We start from the raw sequence: 25,625 nt of genomic DNA, 5'->3' as shown, positions 1-25,625 counted from the left end.
GCTGTTTTGCAATCAGCTTGTTTTCCATGAGGTGATTCAGCCTTGGGACCAAGCCCAAACCTGAAGAGGAAGCCTCATAGACATCCTGACTGAATAGGACCTGAAGCCCAGCTTTCCTCTGTATGGTTCAGTTATGTGACATAGTGACTGTTTAAGCCCCTTGTAGTTGGGTTTTCGGTTACTTGCAACTAAAAAAAAATTCTAACATGCCAAATCACCCCTGAGCTCAGACTCCCCTCACCTCAAAATGGAGCTTCCCTTGCATGGCAAGGCTGGGTGCGCTACCCTCAGGGGCCCAGATCCAAATGTACTCCTTTTCTGCTTTCCTTTCTTCTCTCAGTGTTCAATTTTCATTTCTGGTAGCCTTTCTTTTCTTCCTTGTCTTTTTTATTTTTTAAGGCAGAATTAATTCACATTTAAAATTTTAATTTTGACTTAATTTTTATTTTATTTCAGCAATACATAGTCACAAGTTAGACAGTTAAATAGTTATTAAAAGGAAAAGAGAAATCCCCACCCTATCTTCCCATACCCAACTTCTCTCCAAAGGCAATCCTATCAATCATTTTTACTGTTTATTCTGGGCTTTAGCTTCTATTGTTAAATAACATTTTTATACAGGTAGTTATCATTCTTTAGCTTTAGCTATTATGCATTTTCTGTGATAAAAATTAGAGACATAGATTTATTATACCCCTCCCTCCACATACACAACCTCTCCCCCTCATTTCCTGAAAAAAATTATATCACAGTATTTTGCTATTTATATTCTCTATGTAAATATTGTTCACAGCTGAACCATGTAGTGTACTGTGGTTTTATTTCCATTCTTGAACATTGGTTTCTTTCCCCCTAGTATTTAATAATTGCCTTGTCTTTTAACTTGCTTATTATCCTGTATATTTTTACCAGTTCATCCCACGCTATCCAAGAAAGACATAAATCTCTCCAACATATGTAAATAAATCAATTTCTTGTTTTTCTGCTACACACCAACGTCCTAGGAATTTTCTTCATCTTTATCCTGTGTTGGAGTCTCTGCTTTCTAAATGTCATGTTTTCCTTTATCTTGGTTTACTCTCTTATTTTGGAGAAGCAAACTCTCCTGTAGGGTTCTGTTAAAAAATGCGAAGGTGTTGAAAATGTTGAGACCTTTCATACTGAAAATGTTTCTATCTACCCTCTCATTTACTGTTGCTTTTTCATGTTCTGGCCCTTTTCTCCGATGTGTAGTAGTCATTGACTGCTGTCCTGTAGAAGGACCCTCCAGGCATGTGTCTTGACAAGGTGTGTGTCTGTCAGCATTCTGGCAGCTGAGTGACCAAAGAACTCTGAGGGTCCTCTTCACTATGAGGACTTTCCCTCAGTCTCTTCCTAGTTTCAGAACACCACCTCCTTCCCACCCTCCACTCTATCTTGGGGCTAATTCCAAAGAGAGAAACTTCAGCCTTCAGTCTTTTCATGAGAGTAAGAAGGGGTAGGTACCTGATGAGGGAAGAAACCTTTCACTTAAGACAGTCAAGTAATGTCCCTGGAGGGTTGCCAGGGAAATGATGGGTGAAGCACCTAGCCAACCCCTCTGCACAGATGTTTTTAAAATTCTTGTGGCGCTCTATGAACTTGAACAAAATTCTTAATTTCTCTGGGCTTTAGTTCCTTCATCTGTAAAATGAAAATACAGGGCTTTGGTGTGAGGGCTAAGTGGGACTAATGGATGAGTAGTGCCTTGCACAGGCTTCTCTGGTGGCTCAGATGGTAAAGAATCCACCTGCAATGTGGGAGATCTGGGTTCAGTCCCTGGGGTGGGAAGATCCCCTGGAGGAGGGCATGGCAATCCACTTCAGTATTCTTGCTGGAGAATCCCCAAGGACAGCGGAGCCTGGTGAGCTACAGTCCACGGGGTCACAAAGAGTCGGACATGACTGAGTGCCGAAGCACAGCACAGCACAGTGCCTTGCACAGTCTGCCCAGCACAGAGAGGGCACTCGATTGTTGACAGTACAGTGGTCATGGTGGTGGCAGTAGGTAGTCGACTTGGTTTTGCTTCAGTGGCAGACAGGACCCCGCCTCCCACAAACCAGTGCTTTTCTACACTCTCTCAGAAGAAAGCCACCCTTCTCATGTTCTGTCAAAATGTTCATCGAATTTCATAAAATTTCAGGGGTACCACAATCTTTGTAACTTGCCTTCCAGCTTACCCTCTCTCTTAGTGCCCAACCAAACCCTTAGCACCATCTCCTTTATTCTGGAGGTTTATCCCATCCAAATGGATTAACTTGTAGGATGAGAACTGCAGTAAACAACCCGAACCCAACTCTCAAGAGTAAAATTGACCCCCTTCTTTCCTATTCTGCACATAATCCCTCCATCCCGAGGGCAATGCCCCGCATCCTTCTCCTAATCTTCCTGTCTTTCCTAAGCCCCTGACAAGAGAAAGGCATAGCTTTTGCCTTTGGATTTTCATTTTGCACTAGAAATCCTCTCCTAGTGCAAAATGAAATTCTTTTTCCCCTTTCTCTCTTGTCCCAGGGCTTCTCTCTGTTTTTCTCCCTCAGGTCTTGTTGGGGACCTTGACTCTGCTTTGTTAGAGGGCAGATTTCCTCTTCACAATCTTTCCCCTGAATTCTAAGGATGCTTTTCTTATCTGTTCTGGGGCCTCCAGTAGCTTTGTTAATTGGCTGTATCTCAGGAGAATGAGATGGTTATCATCACTGACTCAATGGACATGAATTTGAGCAAACTCTGGGAGATGGTGAAGGACAGGGAAGCCTGGCATGCTGCAGTCCACGGGGGCGCAAAGAGTCGGACATACAGTGACTGAACAACAATAACAACAGGAGATTGAAGAAGGACGAGGAACAAGGGAAGCTGGAAATGTTGGGGTTGTCTTAAAACTAAGCATTTAGAATGCCTAGTCAGCCAGAGATCTGACTGACACAGAATTTGATGAGAAGCAGCAGCCACTGTGCTCAGCATGTTCTCCCAGTCTGACATTTCTGGTTGCAAGACTCTAACGGGGATTTTTCCTGCTGTACTCCTTATTTAGGCTCAAACACTGAAGATACACCTAATGAAAGATTTGCAGTAGGTCTTATAATAAAATCATGGTCAATTAAATCTTGGGAATCGACCTTTGTTGGGAATGGTGTAAATAGATGGTCTTTTGGAGACCACATGTGAATGAAGGTGGACACAAGACATAGGAACAGCCTCGCCCAAGAACCCCTTACCCTCTTGTTTCGTTTTTCAGCCACACACAGAAAGGAAAGCTGCACTTTGGTCCCTGTGGATGATCTTTCCTGAGTGCAGACTTTAGTCTGTCCTTAAAATTCTCCCCAGCAAAGTAATAAAGCAAAGGGTTGAAGCAGCTGTTGGCTGCCGCCAAAGCCAGTGTGATGGCCACAGCTTTATGCAGCGAGTCTCTGCATGTATCCGCCTTCCACTGCAGCAGGTGGAGGGTTCTCAGTATATGATAGGGCAAGAAACACAGGAGGAAGATGACCAAGGCAATGATGATGGTGGTCAATGCCTTCCTGTGAGAAAGCCGCAGCCCTGATTCTGGGACCTCTGTCTTCAACAGGGCTCGAATGATCAGCAGGTAGCAGATGCTGAGCGTGCAGAAGGGCAGCAGAAAGCCCATCACCAAGGCAATGTAGTTCATGGTCTTCAGTTTAGGAGCTTTATTACGATTCAGCTCCAAGCACAACGTGACATTGCCCTTCAGCTCAGAGCCATTGTTCAGAAGCGTTGTTGAGGAAGCCATGATAAAGATCCATATGATGCCACAAACAATCCAGGCATTCTTGATGCTGGTGGCATGAAGGAGCCGGAAGGGGTGAACGGTTGCCAGGAAGCGCACCACACTCAACACAGTCAGGAAATAAATGCTGCTGTACATGTTGACATACATAGAGTAAGACATAATCCTGCAAGTCAGGTCCCCAAATATCCAATTGGACCCTCTGAGGTAATAGTCCACCCTGAAGGGCAGTGTGGCTGTGAACAAGAGATCTGAAGTAGCCAGATTGAGCATGAAAATGTTCACAGATGTGGACTTCCTATAAGGTTGCAGGAAAACACATATGGAAAAGCCATTTCCCAAGGCGCCCCAGATAAATATTACCAGGTACACAATGGGGTAAAATTCTCTCTTAAAGTTTTCAGCTGTGCAGTTCCTGTTGCTATGGTGATCGCTGAAGGTGCTGTTGGTTTCCATTTCTGATGCGGAGATGGATGGAGATAAGGACATAAGTTTTCTTTCCATGCTGAATCAAAAAGAAACAGATACAAAAAGTTGCTTCCTGCTCATTGCTTACATTTATCCAGGTTTTAATGAAACAGAGAAATACTAGCTTTTCTTTGAAACTTGAATCAAAAAATATTGGCTATGTCTTACCATGTGCTTATCATTTTACCATCTGTCTTTACTATATGTTTCATTTCATTTCATGATAAACTTCCAGAATGCAGAATAACCATTCATTTATTTGACTGAAGCTGAAGTCTCAGACTAGGGGAACTCTTGCCCAGGGTCCAGATGAAGATCATCTAAAGCTTGTTTGTGACCCTGGAGAAAGTCATCAATTACACATCTTCTGCTTTGGAAGCTGACAAAGATTCTCTTCTTGATGAAACTCTAGCCAGTCTCCTCTGAGCCCTCGTCAACCAGGTGTCAACCTTGGCTTACGCTGACTTGAATAACAACTAACATAAAAACACTAACATAGTTTTGAACAACTCAAGACTGCATCTCGAGGATGACCATAACCTCCCCTTCTTACATAGCCTGAGAAAACTCAAGGCTGCCAAAAGAATTCAGTGTTTGTTCCAGCCAACACTTGGACATAGGGCCTCTGCCTCAAGCCTCTGTGGGAGGATAGGAGCCTAATCTCTTAAGCACCAGTTAGAAAACCCAGATATTTTCCACCTGGACCCAACCCCTCCTTCCTATTTGTCATTTTTTAAATTCCCTGACTCTACTGAGCCCCTGCTCACTCCCTTCCCTCTCCTTTTTCTCAGTCTCTTTTTAAAATACCTAGGGACTTCCTTGGAGAAGGCAATGGCAAACCACTCCAGTACTCTTGCCTGGAAAATCCCATGGACGGAGGAGCCTGGAGGGCAGCAGTCCATGGGGTCGCTGAGGGTCGGACACGACTGAGCGACTTCACTTTCACTTTTCACTTTCATGCATTGGAGAAGGAAATGGCAACCCACTCCAGTGTTCTTGCCTGGAGAATCCCAGGGATGGGGGAGCCTGGTGGGCTGCCATCTATGGGGTCGCACAGAGTCGGACATGACTGAAGTGACTTAGCAGCAGCAGGGACTTCCTTGGTGGTCCAATGGGTAAGAATCTTCCTTGCAGTGCAGGGAATGTGGGTTTGATCCCTGTCAGGGAACTAAGACCCTACATGCCATGGAGCAACTGAGCTTGTGCCGGGCAACTGCTGAGCATGCACTCCATGACTGGAGAGTCCAAGCTCAGCAGTGAGAGATCCCATAGGATCCAACAAGGATCCTGTGTGTTGCAACTAAGACTCGGTACAGCCAAATAAATGAATAAGTAAGTTTTTTTTTTTTCAATAAATAAAATAAAACATCTAGTTACTTCTGAGTTCAGTTCATGTTGGACTAGTATATTATTGAAAAAATTGCAATAGTATATGATTGAATAAAATCTGTCTTACCACTCTTAGAAGTGTGCAGGTTTGTTTATCTTTGACCAAGCATTGGTTTAAATGTAAATTTACTAGGCACAGTTGTCATGGATAATCACAAGTTTCTTAATTTCTTCTTTTCTAGTCAAAAAGAGAAATTTATACTGAACACTTCTTGCATTACTTATGTAAATACTACAGGACAGCCCATAACTGCAGAGGTAGGGGCAGACTTCTAGATGTCTAGGGGAAAAAACAAGTGGCTTGGGGGGACATATTTTCATTGTCTGGGCATGGTAGTCCAGGTCCCTGTTTTACAGAATTTTTTATAAGAACTAATAACCATTTTTGTTTCTGCAAAGTCCTCCATTTTTTAATCTAAGCCCCAAATTACCTAACACAAGCACAATTCCTACAATAATTCTTTTCCAACACCCTCTTCCTGAGATATTCTGATTTCCCATGGTGTGCATTCTCCTTGATACAACAAGTCAATAAACACAATGGTGTCCAACTACAGGGGTGTTCCTAAAGGCCTTTGACGAGAAGACACTGACTCAGAGAATTCACAGAATGAGCTAAAGACTAAAAGAAGCATGGTAAAATGTTAGTTAAATTAACCTACCCAAATGGATGCTTTGTAAATGTATTTCCGATACGGCAAATATGTTTTTCAATTCTCCTTCAGAGACTGATGTGAAGATGCAACTCAGAAAATATGGTTGGTATGTAAATGATGTAAAAGAAAAAAAAAAGTCTTTTCTTTAGTTCAGCACTTCCCAAAGTATCTTCCACAAACTACAAATTCCATGAGATGTTCTGTGTAAGGAAAGGCTTCTGTGTTCAAATCAGCCTGAGAGACACAGCAAGCTTTAGTATCCCTCTCTTGGAGATTCGTAACACATGTCAAAGCTCTAGGAGGTCCTATAAGAAAAAAAAAAAGTCTGATTAATACAGGGTGTCCGTCTTTATTTTTTTTTACTCTGAAAATGTTTTTGCACATTGAAACATTCTACTATTCTACAGAACTAATGTTCTATAAAATCTTCCCTGTGAAATGCTGATGTTATTATATAATTTATCTAGAATATGATATTGATAGATGAAGAAGATCCCTACTTAATGGGCCAGATCAACAAGCCAGGATTCAAATGTCTGGAATTAAAGAGCTCTAAGTTACTTTGGGGGCTTCCCTGGTGGCTCAGACAGTAAAGCGTCTGCCTGCAATGTGGGAGACCCGGGTTCGATCCCTGGGTTGGGAAGATCCCCTGGAGAAGGAAACGGCAACCCACTCCAGTACTCTTGCCTGGAAAATCCTGTGGACTGAGGAGCCTGGCAGGCTACAGTCCATGGGGTCACAAAGAGTCGGACACGACTGAGTGACTTCACTTTCACTTTCTACCTTTTATGTTAGAGTCAATGAAATTTGGAAGCACTTACTATTGGTGGAATGAGCATTTCTAAGTATCCATTACTTTGTGAAATGAGAGTTGTATTAGTTTCCTAGGGCTCTTTTAACAAAGTACCACAGGGAGTTCCCTGGTGGTCTACTGGTTGCAATTCAGCACTTCCACTGCTGTGTTGCAGATTCAATCCCCAAAGCCATGCGGTGCAGTCAAAACAAACAAACAACAAACACACAAACAAAAAACACACCCACGGGGCTTTGCTGGTGGCTCAGTGGCAAAGAATCTGCCTATCAATGGTCTTCCCTGTAGCTCAGACAGTAAAGAATCTGCCTGCGATGCAGGAGACCTGGGTTCAATCCCCGGGTCGGGAAGATCCTCTGGAGAAGGGAATGGCAATCCAGTCCAGTATTCTTGTCATGGAGAATCCCATGGATAGAGGAGCCTGGTGGGCTATGGTCCATGGGGTCGCAGAGTCAGACATGACTGAGCAGCTAACACTACTACTACTGCTATCAATGCAGGAGACATGGGTTCGATCCCTGGGTCAGGAAGATCCCCTGGAGAAGGAAATGCCAACCCACTCCAGCATTCTTGACTGGAAGATTCCATGGACAGAGGAGACTGGTGGGCTGCAGTCCTTGAGGCTGAAAAGAATCGAACACCACTGAGCATGCACACACAAGGAGGAAAGGGGTGGAATGGGAGAAATTGGGAGACTGGGATTGATACATACAAACTATCAATACAATGTACAAAATACACAACTGTTGGGAACACAGTGTCTAGCACAGGGAAATCTAATGCACTGTGATGTCCTACATGGGTTGTGGTTATTTAGTCGCTAAGTCCTGCCTAACTCTCCTGAGACCCCATGGACTGTAGCCCCCCCAGGCTCCTCTGTCCATGGGATTTCCCAGGCAAGAGTACTGGAGTGGTTTGCCATTTGCTTCTCCAGGAGATCTTCCTGACCCAGGGATCAAACCCGCCTTTCCTGTATTGGCAGGTGAATTCTTTACCACTGAACCACCTGGGAAGCCCATGTGTTCTATTACCAATGGCCTTTTTAGAAAAGGACAGAGTCCTGTCCATATGGCCCTGACTTTGGAGCCAGAACTTGGACAAAATCTTAGGAAAAGTTTATATCAGGAAAGGATCTAAAATAGTAGAAATAGACTTGAGAGCAATCAAGTCCTTAAATGTTTTGACCATAAGGACCTTAAAACTGCTTCTCTCATCTCAAGACCAACAGGATCCCTGTGACTTGCGATGAGGAAGGCAGATCCCTGTGACTTGCTATGAAGAAGGCAGTCTGGCCCTCCACCCTGTCCTCTCCATCACTGGGGGCGGTGAGCCCACAAGGAGAGCCACAGATGCTGGGAGAGTCCCTTATCCCAGGCAGAACATGGCACCCAGCAGGTATGAGCATGGACAGGGGAGCAAAAAAAGATGGTAGCAGTTGCTCCCCAGGATATTGATGGCTGTGAGGGAACCAAAAAGAGCCCCTGGCAAGAGGAAATTTTTGAGCAATTGGGGAAGAAGGCAGAACTCAGGAGACATTGGCAGGCGGCAAGGTGCTTGTACTGCCAGGCCATCATGGAAAGAGAGGACTTTGAGCCTGAGAGGAGGCCTGGCCATGGCAGGCAGGCCCCAGTCATTGCGGGAGAACCTGAATGCCAGACAACACCTTGGGTGCAGAGATTTGGGCCAGGGATGCCAAGAGAGGGGCCCTTTGCCTTTGTTGAGAAGGGGACCGAATCTCAGGAATGAGAGAGATGCTCAGTTTTAGAATCAAGGCACCAGATCAGGAAGAGATCAACTCCAAGGGTAAGGAGAGTCCCAGAGTTACTTCAAGTTCTCTGCCTCGGGTTGGGATGTGTTCTGGGCCCCAGAGGGGCTGGAGGTGGGGGGGTGGGGGTGGGCACAGGCGTGGCTCAAGGCTGTCAAACTGCCCCTGTGGGAGGAAGAGGGGCTGAGGCTACAGAAGCTGGGGCTTTGATTTGAAGAGCATCTTCATCCTTGGACAGCTAAAGAAAGAAAAACGCAAACCCCCCACCTAGAGGGTCTTCTCTGGTGGCTTAGCAGTAAAGAATCTGCCTGCAAAACAGGAAATGTGGGTTCAGTCCCTGGATTGGGAAGATCCCCTGGAGGAGGAAATGGCAGCCCACTCTAGTATTCTTGCTTGGGAAATCCCATGGACAGAGGAGCCTGATGGGCTACAGTCCATGGGGTCGCAAAAAAGACACAACTGAGCAACTAAACAACAACCCCTCCTAGAAGCCTCATTTAACTAAGAGTCACAGGTTAAAAGCAGGGCCAGCTCAAATCCAAAATTCCATTCAGCTCATGGCTTTCCTTTAAGAAACCTTTAAAACACTTTGTTCTTTACTGCCCATAAAAACATGCATTTGACTACACTGTACTGCTACCTTTCATGAGACTGTTAAAAAAAAAAAAAAAGGAAAGGAAAAGAAAACCATCTACTAGATGTGGCTCTAAAAATCAGCCAGACAAATTAAGTATGTGACATGAAGCTGAGAAGAGGCAAATTCAAGGAAAATTAGGAAAAAAATTGACAGCATAATTTGCACTGCCTTAAAGAGATAGGATGGAGAAGGCAATGGCACCCTACTCCAGTACTCTTGCCTGGAAAATCCCATGGATAGAGGAGCCTGGTAGGCTGCAGTCCATGCGGTCGCACAGAGTCGGACACGACTGAAGCAACTTAGCAGCAGCAGCAGAGAGATAGGAGAGGCTTCCCAGGTGGCGCTAGTGGTAAATAACCTGCCTGCCAATGCAGGAAATGTAAGAGAAGCGGGTTTGATCCCTGGGTTGGGAAGATCCCCTGGAGGACAGCGTGGCTTCCACTCCAGTATGGTTGCCTGGAGAATCCCATGGACAAAGAAACCTGGTCCATATGGGCTCTGGGCCATAGGGTCGCACAGAGTTGGATACAACTGAAGTGACTTAACACGCGTGCACGCAGAGAGAGGAGGGCTTGAGTATGTGCATAGCTTCCTGGACTGAAAGGGGCCTCAGAACAAAGAAAGAATTGAGTCCTTGTCTCCTGCAGCTTTAATGGTACTAAAACGACAAAGAAGAAAGAGTGTAAAGCAGCAGCAGATGGAGATTCCGTGTCACAGTTATGAAGAAAACCAGACATGCTGCATGTGCGCTGATGAGGACAAAGAGCTAACCTGGATGATTGAAACGTCTTTATGGTCACTGCAAAGTTGCAACTCCTCAAAACCTCACAGAAGTTTATTTTTATTTATACTTAGAAAAAAAATCTTTTATTTCTTTTTTTCTTTGTTGGCCAACCTGCACCTCACAGCTTGCAGGATCTTAGCTCCCCAACCAGGGATCTGCAGTGGAAGTCTGGAGTCTTACCACCGGTTTGACAGGGAGGTCCCCACCCCAGAATCTTTTACTGCTTTGCCAGGAGCTTGATAGACCTGTCTCACATCCTGTCCGCACTCTCAGCACTGACCAGGACAGAGCCCACAGGTGTGCTTACCTGTGTGTCTCAAGTACGAGCCTGTGACCTGGCTGCGGACCCCAAAGACCGAGGCCCTAGGTCACAGTGACACAGTCTGCAAGCATTCTAGTCCAGCTGAGGCATGAAGGGAGGACCAGGTGGGCAGAGGGCGAGAAGAGCGACTTACCTCCACACGGAGGAGTTTGGGTTTTACCTTGAGGGCAGTGGGAGCCCTTGAATGGTGGAAAGTGGATTTGCATTTTACAGGTGTGATGGAGGACAAGCCTAGGTCCCCAGAGACTCCCGGGGATGCTCTTGTGATTGTCCAGGTAAGCCGATGTGTGTGTGTGTGTGTGTGTGCGCACGCGCACGCTCACGAACATATTTGAATGAGATTGAGAATATAAAGAAATGAGACTGGAGTTGGGGATGGGTTCCGGCTTCTCTAGTGGCTCAGACGGTAAAGCGTCTGCCTGCAACGTGGGAGACCCGGGTTCGATCCCTGGGTTGGGAAGATCCCCTGGAGAAGGAAATGGCAGCCCACTCCAGTATTCTTGCCTGGAAAATCCATGGACTGCAGAGCCTGGTAGGTTACCGTCCATGGGGTCACAAAGAGTCTGACACAACTGAGCGACTTCACTTTCACTTTTCACTTTCATTATGGGAGGTTGGGAGGTCAGGAAAAGTTCAGGTAGGGGATGGTCAACATTCTCTTATTTTGTGAGAGAATGGTGTCTTATGTTAATAAAAAGAACATGAAAGGAATAAGAGGAAGTTGCTATTTGGGAAGGGCCATGTAAAATGAGTTCAACTGAGCGTTTTGAACTTGAAGCATTTATGAAACACACAGAAGAAGTGTCTGATCGCAGTCTAGAGCCGGGGAGGAGGAGACAGGCAAGCCTGTTGGGTTTAGGGGCCACGAGCACTTGGTAATTGAAGCCAGAAAAGTGGACAAGCTCCTGTAGGGGTGTGACAGTGAAGAAGGAATTCATAGGGCCTGGACTCCATCTTAGGCCTGTTCATGCTGATCATGCTCAGCCACCCTTCCAATGGACTCTGAACTCTGTGTTTAGTGCCTATGAAAACAACAACAGAAGGATAAGACCCCCTCCAGACAGGGGAACCTTGAAGATCGTATCTAGGTTACTCATCTCCTAAGAGAAAACATACACTAATCACCCCTTCCTCCAGACAGGCCATAAATTTTTTTGTATCTATCGGAGTGTAACCTCGGGTTTATTGATTATTGGCCAATGATTATTGGCTAATTGTTTGACTGCTTGAGCACATGAGCACATAGCATGTGAATGATGGGGTTATTGGGATTGTATTTTCCTTGGTTTATGTAAGTCTCAAGGAATTTGGAGTGGTGGGTTCAGACACGTATACATGGGGTATAAAAGATTTTCACAAATGCTGATCAGGGTCCTTGGGTAGGAGGAGACTCTGCCTTGGGCCCACCGGTGTAATAAACTGCACGCCACTATCTGCATTGTCCTTCTGAGTGAGTTTGTTTCCCGGAACGCGTGGCTACAACAGCAGAGATGGGAGAGGATCAGGGACAGAACTTCGGGAAACATCAACAATTAAGGAACAGGAAGAGAGAACGGGAACCTGGAAAGACAACCGAGAAAGTGATTGAATGATAAGAGATGAATCAGAAATGCAACTTTGGGGCAGCCCTGGTGGTCTAGTGGCTAAGATTTTATACTGCCAATGCAGGGGACCTGGGTTCAATGCTTGGTCAGGGAACTAGATCTCACATGCCACAACTAAGACCTAGTGGAACTCCCCCCCCCCCCCCCCCCGCAAAAAAAAAAAATCAGAGAACTTAAAAAAGAGAGAGAGAGAACACAACTTCAGGGAGGCCAAGACTGCTTTAAGGAGTTTAAGGAGGAGGGCGTGGTCATGGGGGATAAAAAGGGTTGAAAGATTTCATAGCAAGCTTATCAGTGCTCCTGGGGGAGAGCGGGTGTGGTGGCTTGGGAGCCCAAGGCCAGAGAGCTAATAAAGGAGCAGGGGTTAAATAAGTGGCCACTCTAAGAGGTGAGAAAGTCTCAGTCAGCTTCTGTGAAGTGTTTGTTGCTGGAGGAAGTCAGGGAGGAAAGATGCATTCTTTTCTCTGCAGACACCCTCTTAACTCTCAGCCCATCTCCAAATGGGCTTCCATCTCTTCTTCTGTTCATTTCTTGTCCTATCTCCTCAAACTTCATACACCTGAACCAAGCTAGAGTAGAATGGACACTGAACCTGAAATTTGACTTCCAGCTCTCCCAATTTCTAGCTGTTGAGACCTTGCACCACTGGTCACAGTTATACCTGTATTTTTATAAATGAGAGTCAGCTAACGGAGCCATGCCACCAGGCCACAGACGGTGGAAAAAGCACAGAAGCCTGGGTCCTGCTCTGTCAGTTTCTAGATACATGTGGCCTTGGCTAACACATCACTTCGCTTATTTGGGGAAGTGTATCTGTGAAATGAGGATAATGCTCTCCACTGACTCTGTAACTGAAAAGAGCTCCAAGAGAGGCAAATGTGGGTAAAGCACTTTGCAAGCCATGAAGCTGGCATTATCGCTATTATTTTGCTGCTCCTCAGTGCCAGGAAGCTGGGGACTGGATTTGCACTTCTTCAGGTATGTACCCGTGCTGTTCACTCTGCTACTTTTTTTTCCCCTGGCCATGTCCTGCAGCATGTGAGATGTTAGTTTCACAATCAGGAATCAAACCTGTGGCTCTTGCATTGGAAGCATGGAGTCCTGAACACTGGACTGTCTACTCTGTTCTCTCCACCTTTCCCCCTCTTCTCCATCTTCCTCCTCCCCAGTCTGCAAGGTACCCAATTCTGTGTGTGTGTGTGTGTACTTAGTCACCCAGTCATGTCCAACTCTTTGCGACCCCATGGACTGTAGCCTACCAGGCTCCTCTGTCCATGGGGACTCTCCAGGCAAGAATACTGGAATGGGTTTCCTTGCCCTTCTCCAGGGGATCTTCCCAACCCAGGGATCGAACCCAGGTCTCCTGCATTGCAGGAAGATTCTTTACTGACTGAGCCACCAGGGAAGCCCAACTCTAGTCAAACCAAATCTTCTTCTTTAACACCTGCATCACCTTCTGCATGTCGCCTTACCCAACTGACACTTTTCATAGGTCTCTCTCATCACTCCTGCAGCTCTTGTAATGTCCTTGTTAAAGTTCACAGAAATGTCGGTGTAAGGAGCCAAATCTGCCACTTACAAGTTTGGGAATCTTGCACAAACAATTTATCTTCTCAGAGTCTCAGTTTCCTCATCTGTAAGTGGCATGATGACTTTAAAGTATTTCACACTTTAAAGGTGAGCACTCAATGACATCAACTACCATGATTAAATCTCAAAGTGTGGGCTTAGACCCATGGTAAAGAGATGAAAAGGATCTCAGAGCATTAGTAAAAATATGAAAGGCTGGAAGTGAAAGTGAAATCGCTCAGTTGTGTCCAACTCTTTGCGACCCCATGGACGGTAGCCTACCAGGCTCCGTCCATGGGATTCTCCAGGCAAGAATACTGGAGTGGGCTGCCATTTCCTTCTCCAGGGGATCTTCCCAACCCAAGGATCAAACCCGTGTCTCCTGCATTGCAGACAGACGCTTTACCATCTGAGCCACCAGGGAACCCCCGTGAAAGACTGAGAGGTGATTTAATGATAAAGATGATGAAAGGATAACAGGGGTTCCCCTCTACTGCAGGCAAGCAGTACTAGAGCAGCAGGTGAGAGCTAAAGCTTTGGTTTGAAACCTGGTTCTTTCACTCACCAACTCTGTGACCTTGGACCTTATTTCACTGAGCCTCAGTTCCTTATCAATAAAATGGAGATAACTAAAACAATAGTTCTTACTTGTCTGGGTTGCTTTGAGAATTAAGCAAGATAACCCATGAGGTTAGAACCTGGGTCACAGGAAACCTTGGAGAAAGCAACACTTGTTAGTGAAACTGAGCTCCCAGTGGGGCTCCTGGGCATGAAAGTCTTTCTGTCATTCCATTTCTTGCAGAAAACAGACTCCAGCCTCCATAACCTTTCATAAAGCTGGTTTTAGAAAAGGCAGAGGAACCAGAGATCAAATTGCCAACATCCGTTGGATCATTGAAAAAGCAAGAGAGTTCCCAAAAAACATATATTTCTGCTTTATTGACTATGCCAAAGCCTTTGACTGTGTGGATCACAATAAACTGTGGGAAATTCTGAAAGAGATGGGAATACCAGACCACCTGACCTGCCTCTTGAGAAATTTGTATGCAGGTCAGGAAGCAACAGTTAGAACTGGACATGGAACAACAGACTGGCTCCAAATAGTAAAAGGAGTACATTAAGGCTGTATATTGTCACCCTGCTTATTTAACTTCTATGCAGAGTACATCATGTGTACTCTGGGCTGGGCTGGATGAAGCACAAGCTGGAATCAAGATTGCTAGGAGAAATATCAATAACCCCAGCTATGCAGATGACACCACCCTTATGGCAGAAAGTGAAGAAGAACTAAAGAGCCTCTTGATGAAAGTGAAAGAGGAGAATGAAAAAGTTGGCTTAAAGCTCAACATTCAGAAAACTAAGATCATGGCATCCAGTCCCATCACTTCATGGCAAACAGATAGGGAAACAGTGGAAACAGTGTCAGACTTTATTTTTTTGGGCTCCAAAATCACTGCAGATGGTGACTGCAGCCATGAAATAAAAAGACGCTTAACTCCTTGGGAGAAAAGTTATGACCAACCTAGACAGCATATTCAAAAGCAGAGACATTACTTTGCCAACAAAGGTCTGTCTAGTCAAGGCTATGGTTTTTCCAGTAGTGATGGATGGATGTGAGAGTTGGACTATAAAGAAAGCTGAGTGCCAAAGAATTGATGCTTTTGAACTGTGGTGTTGGAGAAGACTCTTCAGAGTCCCTTGGACTGCAGGGAGATCCAACCTGTCCATCCTAAAGGAAGTCAGTCCTGGGTGTTCATTGGAAGGACTGATGTTGAAGCTGAATCTCTACTACTTTGACCACCTGATGCAAAGAACTGACTCACCTGAAAAGACCTTGATGCTGGGAAAGATTGAAGGCAGGAGGAGAAGGGGACGACAGAGCATGAGAGATGGGTGGATGGCATCACCGACTCAATGGACATGAGTTTGAGTAAACTCTGGGAGTTGGCAATGGACAGGGAGGCCTGGCCTGCTGCAGTCCATGGGGTCACAAAGAGTTGGACATGACTGAGGGACTGAAATGAACTGAACTGAGACCAGATTAGAGGAGTGTAGGCTCTGGACACACGCTAATCTTATCACCACTCCCACCCTTGAATCATTTGCTATAAATCTCCTCATCAAATCCTTCCGGGTTGGGATACACCATTTTGAGGGCAGGAGCCCATTGTGCCCCCTTTGCCTGGCAAAGCAATAAAGCTATTCTTTTCTACTTCACCCCAAACTTTGTCTCCAAGATTCATTTCAGCACCAGTGCACAGAGGCTGAGCTTTCAGCATCATTTCACCATCAAGAATACTGGAGTGGGTAGCCATTCCCTTCTCAGGGTAGCCTCCCAACTCAGGAATTATAACCAGGTCCCCTGCATTGAGGGTAGATTCTTTACTGTCTGAGTGACCAGGGAAGAATTAAAGAATTAAAATTGTTAGTAGCTCAGTCATGTCCAACTCTTTGCAAACCCATGGACTGTAGCCCGCTAGGCTCCTCTGTCCAAGGAATTCTCCAGGCAAGAATACTGGAGTGGGTAACCATTTCCTTCTCCAGGGGGTCTTCCTGACTCAGGGATCAAACCTGGGTGTCCTGCATTTGCAAGCAGATTCTTTACCATCGGAGCCACCTGGAAAGCACTTCTGTATCATTAGCTGTTATTACTGTAAAAGTTCATAGACTTAGCTCCCTGAAGTTGTACAAAGAGGACTCAACCCTCTGGATTGAAAGGTTTTACAGCCTCAGAATCCCAGAGGCCCCATAGTGGTAGCTAATATACCTCCAAAACAGAGAAGTATCAGTGAGTGCCTTGTTCTTGAAATCCAACCCTGCTAGCTCAGCCCTCAGTTGTAACAGGCTCCAAATGTCCAGGTGGAAATGTATAGCTTGAGACACTTCTTTAGCCTCCCAGAAACAGTCTTGTATTAATACTTATAGAGTTTTTCAAGGGCTAACGTGAATTAGATGCTTACAGATCAAAACAGAAATACAAACGAACAGATCTGAGATTCCTGTATCTTTTGAATGACGAGCTGGTCTCTGGGCTTCTAAAATAAACAGGGGGCAGATGAGTGAACCACTCAGAGCCTTGTTCTATGGAGTCAGCATCTTGGAGTGTTCTGCCACTCTGATTCTCTGCCCCATCTGTCCCATAGTGCCAATGCCTCCCATCCTTTCCCGTACCACCAGCCTAATGGTCTTTTGTCTGCCAAATGCCATTTTCCTCCCACACTTCATAGCTATGATGTCAGCCTGTCAGTGAAAGAGGTGCTAGCGGATCTGCTGTAAACCAGTAGGTGTTAAATAGCATTTAGGGCTTGGGAAGTTCCTCCAGGAGCAAATTCTCCAGTCTGTGCTGCCAAGATCTCTTTAACAGATCTGGGGCCCAGCGGGACCCCTCAACCAGAGTCCTGGGCCTGATAGGATGACTCTGAAGCTTCCCCTCCAGGGCCTGACTTTCATTGTCTCCTATCTGTCCTCTGCCTAGGAGTTCATGTGCACAAGTTACAAAGCTCATAAGGCCCGACCTCTCTTCCCAGATCCCAACCAAACTGTTCCAGACTCACTCCAGGGCTCGGCAGACAGAAAAGTCAGTGTGCTCTTCAAGAAATTTCCAGGAATTCCTGGGGAGCTTGAAGACCCAAGGGATAGCCTTTGGATCTGGTCTCTGTCATCAGGGGAAGAGTTGAGTGAGTCTTTGCAGCAAGGGTGGGAGTCCTTGAGGCGGAGGGCCCCTGTGGGAGACTGAAGGCCCTGAGTAGTTTTCTGCTTATAATTGCCTCCTCTCGCTGGCTTCTTTTATAAGGAAGCTGCCTGGCCTGCCTTTATCTCTCTGCAGATTTCTCAGGAACCCCACAGGATTTGGCAAATAGGAAGGGGGAAAGTGTTAGTCACTCAGTTGTGTTTCTGACTCTTTGCAACTCTCTGGACTATATAGCCTGCCAGGCTCCTCTGTCTGTGGAATTCTCCAGGCAAGAATAATGGAGTGGGTTGCCATGCCCTCCTCCAGGGGATGTTCCTGATCTAGGGATGGAAGCCCTGGGAGCCACCAGAACCTTCCTTGCCTGGACTCAGCCTCAGGCTGCTTGAAATACTGTCTGTCAGGCCCCATGGGGGTGGGGTGCATATGCAGTGCACAGGAGCTCTGGCCTGCTGCCACCGAAAGGAGAACTTGACGCAGATGCAGAGTGTGTGGTCAATGACATTCACCACCGCAAATGCACGCGGGCAGATGCAGGAAGAAGAACCTCGAGAAGAAGCGTGTTGCCAGGGCCACCATCAGGGCAAAGATCAGCACGGATGCATGACAGGTGACAATTTGGAGAGCACTGGCGTTGTCAAAACGTCAGCTCCTTTGAGTCGCAGCATCTTGCTGATGGTTTAGCAATAGCTGCCTTTTCTCTCTCTCTTGCCAGCCACTTGTCCCGCTCAGTTTGCACACGCTCTTCCAAAATTCCATTCTCGAGAATTTCCCTGTGCCCAAAGGTGCCCATGGGTTATGGACATATGTGGGGAGAACTATGCCTTAGTACTGGAGTCTCTGCACAATTTTGTTATTTGATGTGCTATTTTGAGGAGAAAATGCTCCCAGAAAACAGTTTATCCCAGGGGACTGAACCCTAGGGGAGGGTTAACACCCAAGACAGAGGCCTTTCTGCCTCTGACAGCAAGATGCTTGGCTCACATCAGTGGACTGATTCAATGGACATGAACTTGGGCAAACTCCAGGAAAGAGCGAGGGACAGGGAGGTCTGGTGTGCTGCAATCCATGGGGTTGCAAAGTGTTGGATACGACTGAGTGACTGAACAAAAACAACAGCAACAAAGCTGATTATGGATTTAATTTCATAAAGAATCTGAGCATTTAAAAAGTTGTTTTCTAATGCACTTCATCAGTCTATGATGATTGGAAGTATCTGTTATTAACCCAATTTCTGATCCAAGAAACATCCAAGAAATGTTGCAGACTCATTCTGAAGCTGAGCCTCTGATTTCCAAGTCTTCTGATTCCAAAGACAGAAAACCAGCAAGTGTGATCTCAGAGGCCATTGCCTCCTCACCTCAGTGATTTCACGGGGGTCGAGTCAGCATCAGGACTCTTGCTGTCCACAATCCAAGTGACTATGAGACACGACTCAGGGGCTCCCCTAAAGCCCACTTATTCAAATGAAAACTCCCTCTCTGTCTTTCCCCTTCCACCTTAGCATTTCACCTTCCATTATTAAATTCACTTCTTGGAGCAAAGAAATTATTGACCAAGGTAGGTAGTTAAGCATCATGATTCCTGGCAGGATACAGTGGTGGGTTGAAGTCATAGAAAAATCTGGGGAGTAAATCCCAACAGGATCCAAACCCTAGCTCTAGCTCTTAGCGGTGGCCTGAGCATTTTCAGCAAGTACTCAGCCTTTCGGCATCATTGAGAGGACCAGGGAGACAACACCGTGAAAGACCCCCCACAGCTGCACGGAGCCTGCACATCACACATTTTCAAGGCATCAGCAGCCTGTGCAAGCCCAGCTACTGCCAGAGGGAAAATAGTACACCAGGTGCAGGATACCTGTAAAGAATGGTAAGAAAACTGTAAGGCAGTGGTCTCCAGGCTTTCCTGCACTAGGGATGGGTTTCATGGAAGATAATTTTTCTGTGGATCAGGGCAGGGGGTGATGGTTTCTGGAAGATTCAAGCATATCACATTAACTGTGCACTTTATGTCTATTATTATTATTACCTCAGCTCCACCTCAGATCATCAGGCATTAGATCCTGGAGGTTAGGAGGTTAGGGTTACCCCTGCTGTAAAGGAAAGTAAGAAAGCTGTAAAGGATAAGAAGAAAATGTTTTCCTAGGTCTTAAAAAAATTGAAAATCAGAAGAATTGTCCAGGAAGGTGTCCTAACCAGCTGCCAGTAGCCTGGGGGACAGTGGACATGGGTGACCTAAAAGGGAGAGGTCAAAGGACAAAGCCTACCGCCGGCTCCCCCCACCCCTCAGCCCACAGCCCCAGATCATCCTGCCACCCAATGTCTCCTTCAAGGAAGGCCTGCCCTTGTTACCCAAGGTTCCCACCAGCCCCTCTTTCCACCCAGGGGCCCGCTCAAGGTCGCCCACGGCAGGCTGTCATCTCTCCACCGCTGTCCTCAGAAAAATCCACTCCAGCCTCATAACTTACTTCAATGCTCTGAATATACCAGACTCTGTCTTACCTACTTAGTCTGAACTCCAGTTCCTCACCTGGCCCTTTATTTGAGTGTGTGTGTGCTTAGTCATGTCTGACTCTTTGCAACCCTATGGACTGTATGTAGCCCACCAGGCTCCTCTGTCCATGGAATTTTCCAGGCAAGAATACTGGAGTGGGCTGCCATTTCCTACTCCAGGCTCTTTCTTACCAGCCTCAAGTTTCTTCCCAGAATCACTTCTAGAAAGAGCATTCTCTGAGCCTTCTGGGTCTTGGCTGTTCCAGTGCTTCCTGTCTTCACACCACCCACGGGGCAGCCACTAGCTCCTGCTTATCCCTACCCCGCTGAGTATTCGCTCACTGAAGCAAGAATACCTTACCTGTCACTGCTGTATCCTGGGCCCTGGCATAGCTTGTGGCCATAAATGTGCACAAAGAAATAAGCAGTGAGTGAGCAAATGAAGCTATGATTCACCCATTCCCTGCTCACTTTATGTTTCACAATAGATATCTTCTGGGGAAGAAAAATTCTCAATGGTCTTTTACAACAGAATGGAAGAACTGACTCGCTGGAAAAGCCCCTGATGCTGAGAAAGACTGAAGGCAAAAGGAGAAGAGGGCGACAGAGGATGAGATGGTTGGATGGCATCACTGACTCAATGGACATGAGTTTGAGCAAACTCTGGGAGATAGTGAAGGACAGGGAAGCCTGGCATGCTGCAGTCCACGGGGTCACAAAGAGTCGGACATGACTGAGCAACTGAACTGAACTGATGTCCAGGCATTTTTCCTTACAAACTTTTTGTCTCTGAAGTTCAAATCTAAGATCTGGGGACAGGAATGCATGTGAGTGCTTAGCCCCTCAGTTGTGTGTCTAACTCTTTGTGACCCTTTGGACTGTAGCCCGACAGGCTCCTCCATCCACGGGGTTTTTTTAGGCAAGAATACTGGAGTGGGTTGCCATTTCCTCCTCCAGAGGATCTTGCTCATCCAGGGATCAAGCACATGTCTTCTGTGTCTCCTGCATTGCAGGTGGATTCTTTACCTGCTGAGCCATCGGGGACAGAAATATATCAGGTCAATGGTGTATAGGCAAGAGGAAGGTTGCAAAAGACACCCAGATATCATAGGAGGTGACTCTCTTTTTATCTCTGAGGGTTGCAAATTGTCTTCCTGGCTCTGGGCCAATAACTTCCACTGCAACTAACAAGGCGAGTGGCTTTCAAAACTCGCAGAATTTGCAAGACAACAAAATTCTAGTTGAGGTAAGATTCAAAATAAAAATAACAAACTTATTTCAAAGAATCTGTGATGCCTTCAAGCATTTTGTAGATGATTGTGTTTTATGTACCAGAGGAACAAACAAGCTAAAACGATAATCCCACAGGAAGACACTTACTTGGGGAATGGTGTTTTGTTTTTTCCATGATAAACATATTCTTGTTTTCATAACATGCAATAGAAATAATAACCGTGGACTGGACCCTTTTCAATTCTCCCAGCTTGATGAACGTCCGGAGCAAATAGACTCCCCTTTCTACCCCTTCTTCCTCTCTCTTCCTTTCGCTGCTCTTCCCCTGACTTATCCACATATCCCCCCTTCTTCTTGTTCTTCCTCAGATCTGCTTGCTTCTTTAAAACCTCTTCTTGAAATACTGAAGATGCAAAAAGCTTCTGCACTAACCCTGGCTCTTCCTGAGGATGCTCCAACTTTAAGATTCTTTGGTTCCAGGTTGCTGTTCCAGCTTCCATTACTTTCTCTGTCCAAGGAGTCAGCCCTTACTGCCACCAAGCCAGAGGAGAAGTTTTCCTTTAAAGATTGTCCAAGACTATACCCATTCTCTGTGGGTCAATTCACATAAAGAAGTTAATAGGTTCAATAGAGATAAAAAGAAGCTGTTAACTAAAGTTCACATTCATTGATGAATTAATGTACTTACACCTGCCCATTTATTCTTAGGGCTTCCCAGGTGACTCAGTGACAAAGAATTTGCCTGCCAATGCAGGAGACATAGGTTCGATCCCTGGGTTGGGAAGATCCTCTGGAGCAGGGAATGCCAAGTCACTCCAGTATTCTTGCCTGGGAAATCCACTGAACAGAGGAGCCATGTGGGCTACAGTCCATGGAATTGCAAAACAGTCGGACATGACTTAGCGATAAAAACAATTATTCTTAATGGAGCCCGTGTAGTGGGCTGTCTGCAGAGACTCCATCTTCAGCTGTTCTTCATTCAGCAGAAGGAATGAGACTCACACATAAGTAATTCGAACACAAAGAAGTAGTGGGCAGTTCCATGAGGACACCATAGATACAGTGCTGTGGGTTCTGTTGTGGATTTGATAAGGCTCTACAGAAAAGCTGAAAAACCTAGGCCAGTTCTTGACTTTCTCAACATTGCCCAGCTTGGCTGCTGTATAAACCAGAGCCCACTGGGTCATTGCACAATCCCTTGTTAGGCTTCTACTGTCCAGATTTAGCCTTGGGGGATTAGCATGCCTCAGATGTCTGGTGAGCAACACAAACTAGGAAAGCAGGAGTCCCTGGGTCTGGAGCACACATGAGATACTCAAATGCCCAAGGTGATCCTGACAGATAGCAATGTTGTTCAGTCACTAATCATGTCCAGCTCTTTGCAACCCTATGGACTGCAGCACGCCAGGCTTCCCTGTCCTTCGCTATCTCCCAGAGTTTGCTCAAACTCATGTCCATTGAGTCAGTGACGCCATCCAACCATCTCATCCTCTGTCGCCCTCTTCTCCTTTTGCCTTCAGTCTTTCTCAGCATCAGGGGCTTTTCCAATGCGATGAATACACCACAAAAAATACATCACTTTCTTCCCAAATGAGTGCTGTGTACGTGATGCGGGGTACCCTTGATGACCTCGGGTCAGGGAGGAAAGATGGGATCACGAATGAAAACATGTGTTTTGAGTTAGAGGGGACCTAGGTTTGAGCCTCAGCTCTGCCTCTTGGTCACTCTTACTCCTGTGCTTCAAGACCTTCATCCACAGAGGGAAGATTGGGCATTGATGAGGAAAACTGATACAATTAACTCAATGCCTGACACTTGGTAAGTTTCCAGGTGATGCTAGCTAACAATAATAAGAACATGCTAGCTAACAACAACAGGAACATTTGTGACAAGTATGAACAAAACTCATCAAGAATTAAAAGAAAGGCTTCTTTATGGCCAAGTAAAATGAGCTGGTACCATTTCATCTGGAGAAGAGCCAACCAGAAAGATAAGAACAATTCCATTCAATTTACTTCACATCTTTATTACACAAGCAATGAATGTGGTTAAAAAAAAAAGTAAAGTAATACCAGCTGAAATAAACTTAAATTATAAGATTTACCACCAACCAGACACAAATGTTTGTGCCTTTACTTCCTTTCACTTTTCTTCAAATATACATATTTTCAAACAAAAATGAGTCCATATTTTAATGCTCTTTTGTAACCTTGCTTTTTTCTTCTTGCTAAATCATGATCATTGCCATGTAAATAACTATTACATGTCAATGTCATGTAAAGAGCTAACAGAATATGCAATTATATAGACATAACAAAATTTGAACAATTTTTTTCTACAATAACCATTACTCAAGATGTATGTGCCCTGAACTGAACCAGATTGGGCCAGTTCTGGTTCGATCCTAGGAAAGATCCTGTGTCCTCTTGGCTGCACTTTCTTATTTTAAAGTAAGAGTTACACACTCCAGCACTCATGTGAATCAAATGAACGACTGTATGTGAAGGAATTTCATAGACAGTGAAGGCAGTATTGAAAAGGAGACTTAGACAGCTTGCTTGATAGTGCATCCCCATTCCCTTAAAATGTATAGCTTTCAGGTATGGGTCAGAGAGAGAGAAATATTACAAATAACCTAGGTTGGTTGTTGTTATGCTTCTCACCCGTTAGAGCCACCTGAGAAATTTTTAAAAGTTAAAACAACAGCAACAACAACAGATGAGTGGCTCCTCACCAAAGTTAATTTTCAATTATTCTAAAGATAAGTTTCTAATCTCCCCAGAATTGAATGATTCTGATGGAATGTACAGCCAGAGTTGAGAACCACTGACTGAGGTCCCCAAAGGCTCACAAGCAGATTATAAGCACACAGTCTCATACACACCTTCCCTCCCACTGTGCCTCTCAGTAAAACTGAAACTCAGTAAAACTGAAACTCAGTAAAACTGAGAGCTGAAATCTACATCCTCAAGTTTAACCTCCTCTCCTCAAAAAACAAGACTCTGAAAGGAAAAAAAATATATCTTATGTTATCAAATGACCCACTCTATGAAAAAAGGAAAGATGCTATATGACCCTATATAGGGGAATGCTTGGGCAAAGTACAGAAGATTTCCTCCATGTAATACTATGCAGCAATTTTAAATTATGATTATAAAGCATTTACAGCAATGTGGGAAAATGTATGCTGTAATGGAAAAAAGGAATATAAACATATCTGTTGTGTACAAGCATGACTACGAAAATTAACTGAAATCATAGGTAGACGCACATAATAAATGGAAAGAAATAACCCCCAAAATATCAATAGCAGCTATCTCAGTGGTGGTTTTTGCTTCCTTCTACTTTTTTTGTACTTTCCCAGTATATTTTAAAGTACCATGTAGTAGAAAAAAGTTTGTAGTAGAATAAAATAAACTTACTTTAAAAAATTATTCTTCTTCCTATGAAGCATAGCAAAGAACAATTTTTAACAAGTTAACAGGGCAAAGATGAAAATGCTCACCTGAGTTTTCTTTCTTTCAGCTGCCGTGGCTCTGTCTCCTCTGTCTCTGCTGTCTTCCTCCTCCAAGTAATTCAGTTTGCTTGTTTTAAAAAAAAGTGAAACAGCAAATTGTATTTTATGAACAATGTCAGCCAATGGCAAGAGAAGAAGGAACTCTGGTCAGACAGCCATTTGTGCTGGAAGGAACTTTTGTGTCAGAGATGGTGCTGGCTTCCTTCTCAAGATAAAGAGTGTAAGATTTCTACTTAGGGACCACAGCTAAAGAAAGAAATCTGTATTAGCTCCTCCCCTCTCATTGTTTTTATTGGCATCTTTCACAACAAATCAAGGGGACGTGATGGGCTGGAGTCAGGAGTTTTAAGTGGCTTTAGTTCTCCGACATGATTTTTATTTCTATGATGACACAAAAATCAACACCACCTTATTAGTACAGCACTTCAAAGCTGTTCAAACAGGGCAATTCCAACACCCACTTGCTTTTTCAACTTACTTGTACTTAGGCAGAGATATTATCCATTCTGGTGAAAATGCTGTCAAATGCTGTCATGGTATCCTCACTTAAAGGTCCCGTTTTAGTCCCGTCTTCCTTCCTCAATTTGTTTTGCATAGTTAACCATTGTCAGTTTCTTGAAACTTTCTCCTCCTTGTTTCTCTGACTCTCTTGGTTCCTATTCTATTCCTTGGATTATTTCTTCTTTGCTTCCTTTCTGGTTCTCCTTCTTTTCTCCTTTTTCTAAATGTGAGCTTTTAGAAACGGGCTACAAGACCAGAAGACACAACAGTCTGTCTTCTGATCTCTTCTCATCATATTCTGTTTTTATCTATATTACCCACCTGGATGCATGCTCAGTCACCCTGTCATGTTTGACTTGTGACCCCAAGAACTGTGGCCTGCCAGGTCCTCTGTCCATGGGGTTATCCCAGCAAGAACACTGCAGTGGG

General features: G+C 45.1%; 1 protein-coding gene across 3 annotated transcripts; it reads right to left on the bottom strand.

The window, feature by feature from the left end:
• Positions 1-230: 230 nt before the first annotated feature.
• Positions 231-24,898, bottom strand: CYSLTR2 (cysteinyl leukotriene receptor 2). Of its 3 annotated transcripts, XM_055542126.1 has the most exons (5): positions 24,684-24,898; positions 6,280-6,578; positions 5,685-5,795; positions 3,231-4,265; positions 231-1,115 (listed from the first exon to the last, which is right to left on the bottom strand). In XM_055542126.1, the coding sequence occupies exons 4-5, from the start codon at positions 4,262-4,264 to the stop codon at positions 1,046-1,048; spliced, it is 1,104 nt and encodes a 367-aa protein (XP_055398101.1). In that variant the 5' UTR covers position 4,265; positions 5,685-5,795; positions 6,280-6,578; positions 24,684-24,898; the 3' UTR covers positions 231-1,045. The 3 variants fall into 3 exon arrangements, with proteins under 3 accessions (XP_055398101.1, XP_055398100.1, XP_055398102.1); XM_055542125.1 differs by lacking the exon at positions 5,685-5,795; XM_055542127.1 differs by lacking the exon at positions 5,685-5,795 and having other exon boundaries at positions 231-4,265.
• Positions 24,899-25,625: the final 727 nt, after the last annotated feature.

The sequence above is a fragment of the Bubalus kerabau genome, chromosome 12 (assembly GCF_029407905.1).
Source record: "Bubalus kerabau isolate K-KA32 ecotype Philippines breed swamp buffalo chromosome 12, PCC_UOA_SB_1v2, whole genome shotgun sequence".
Classification (NCBI taxonomy): domain Eukaryota; kingdom Metazoa; phylum Chordata; class Mammalia; order Artiodactyla; family Bovidae; genus Bubalus; species Bubalus kerabau.
The sequence above is the reverse complement of the archived record's forward strand: the minus strand, read 5'-3'. Positions and strand labels throughout refer to the sequence as shown.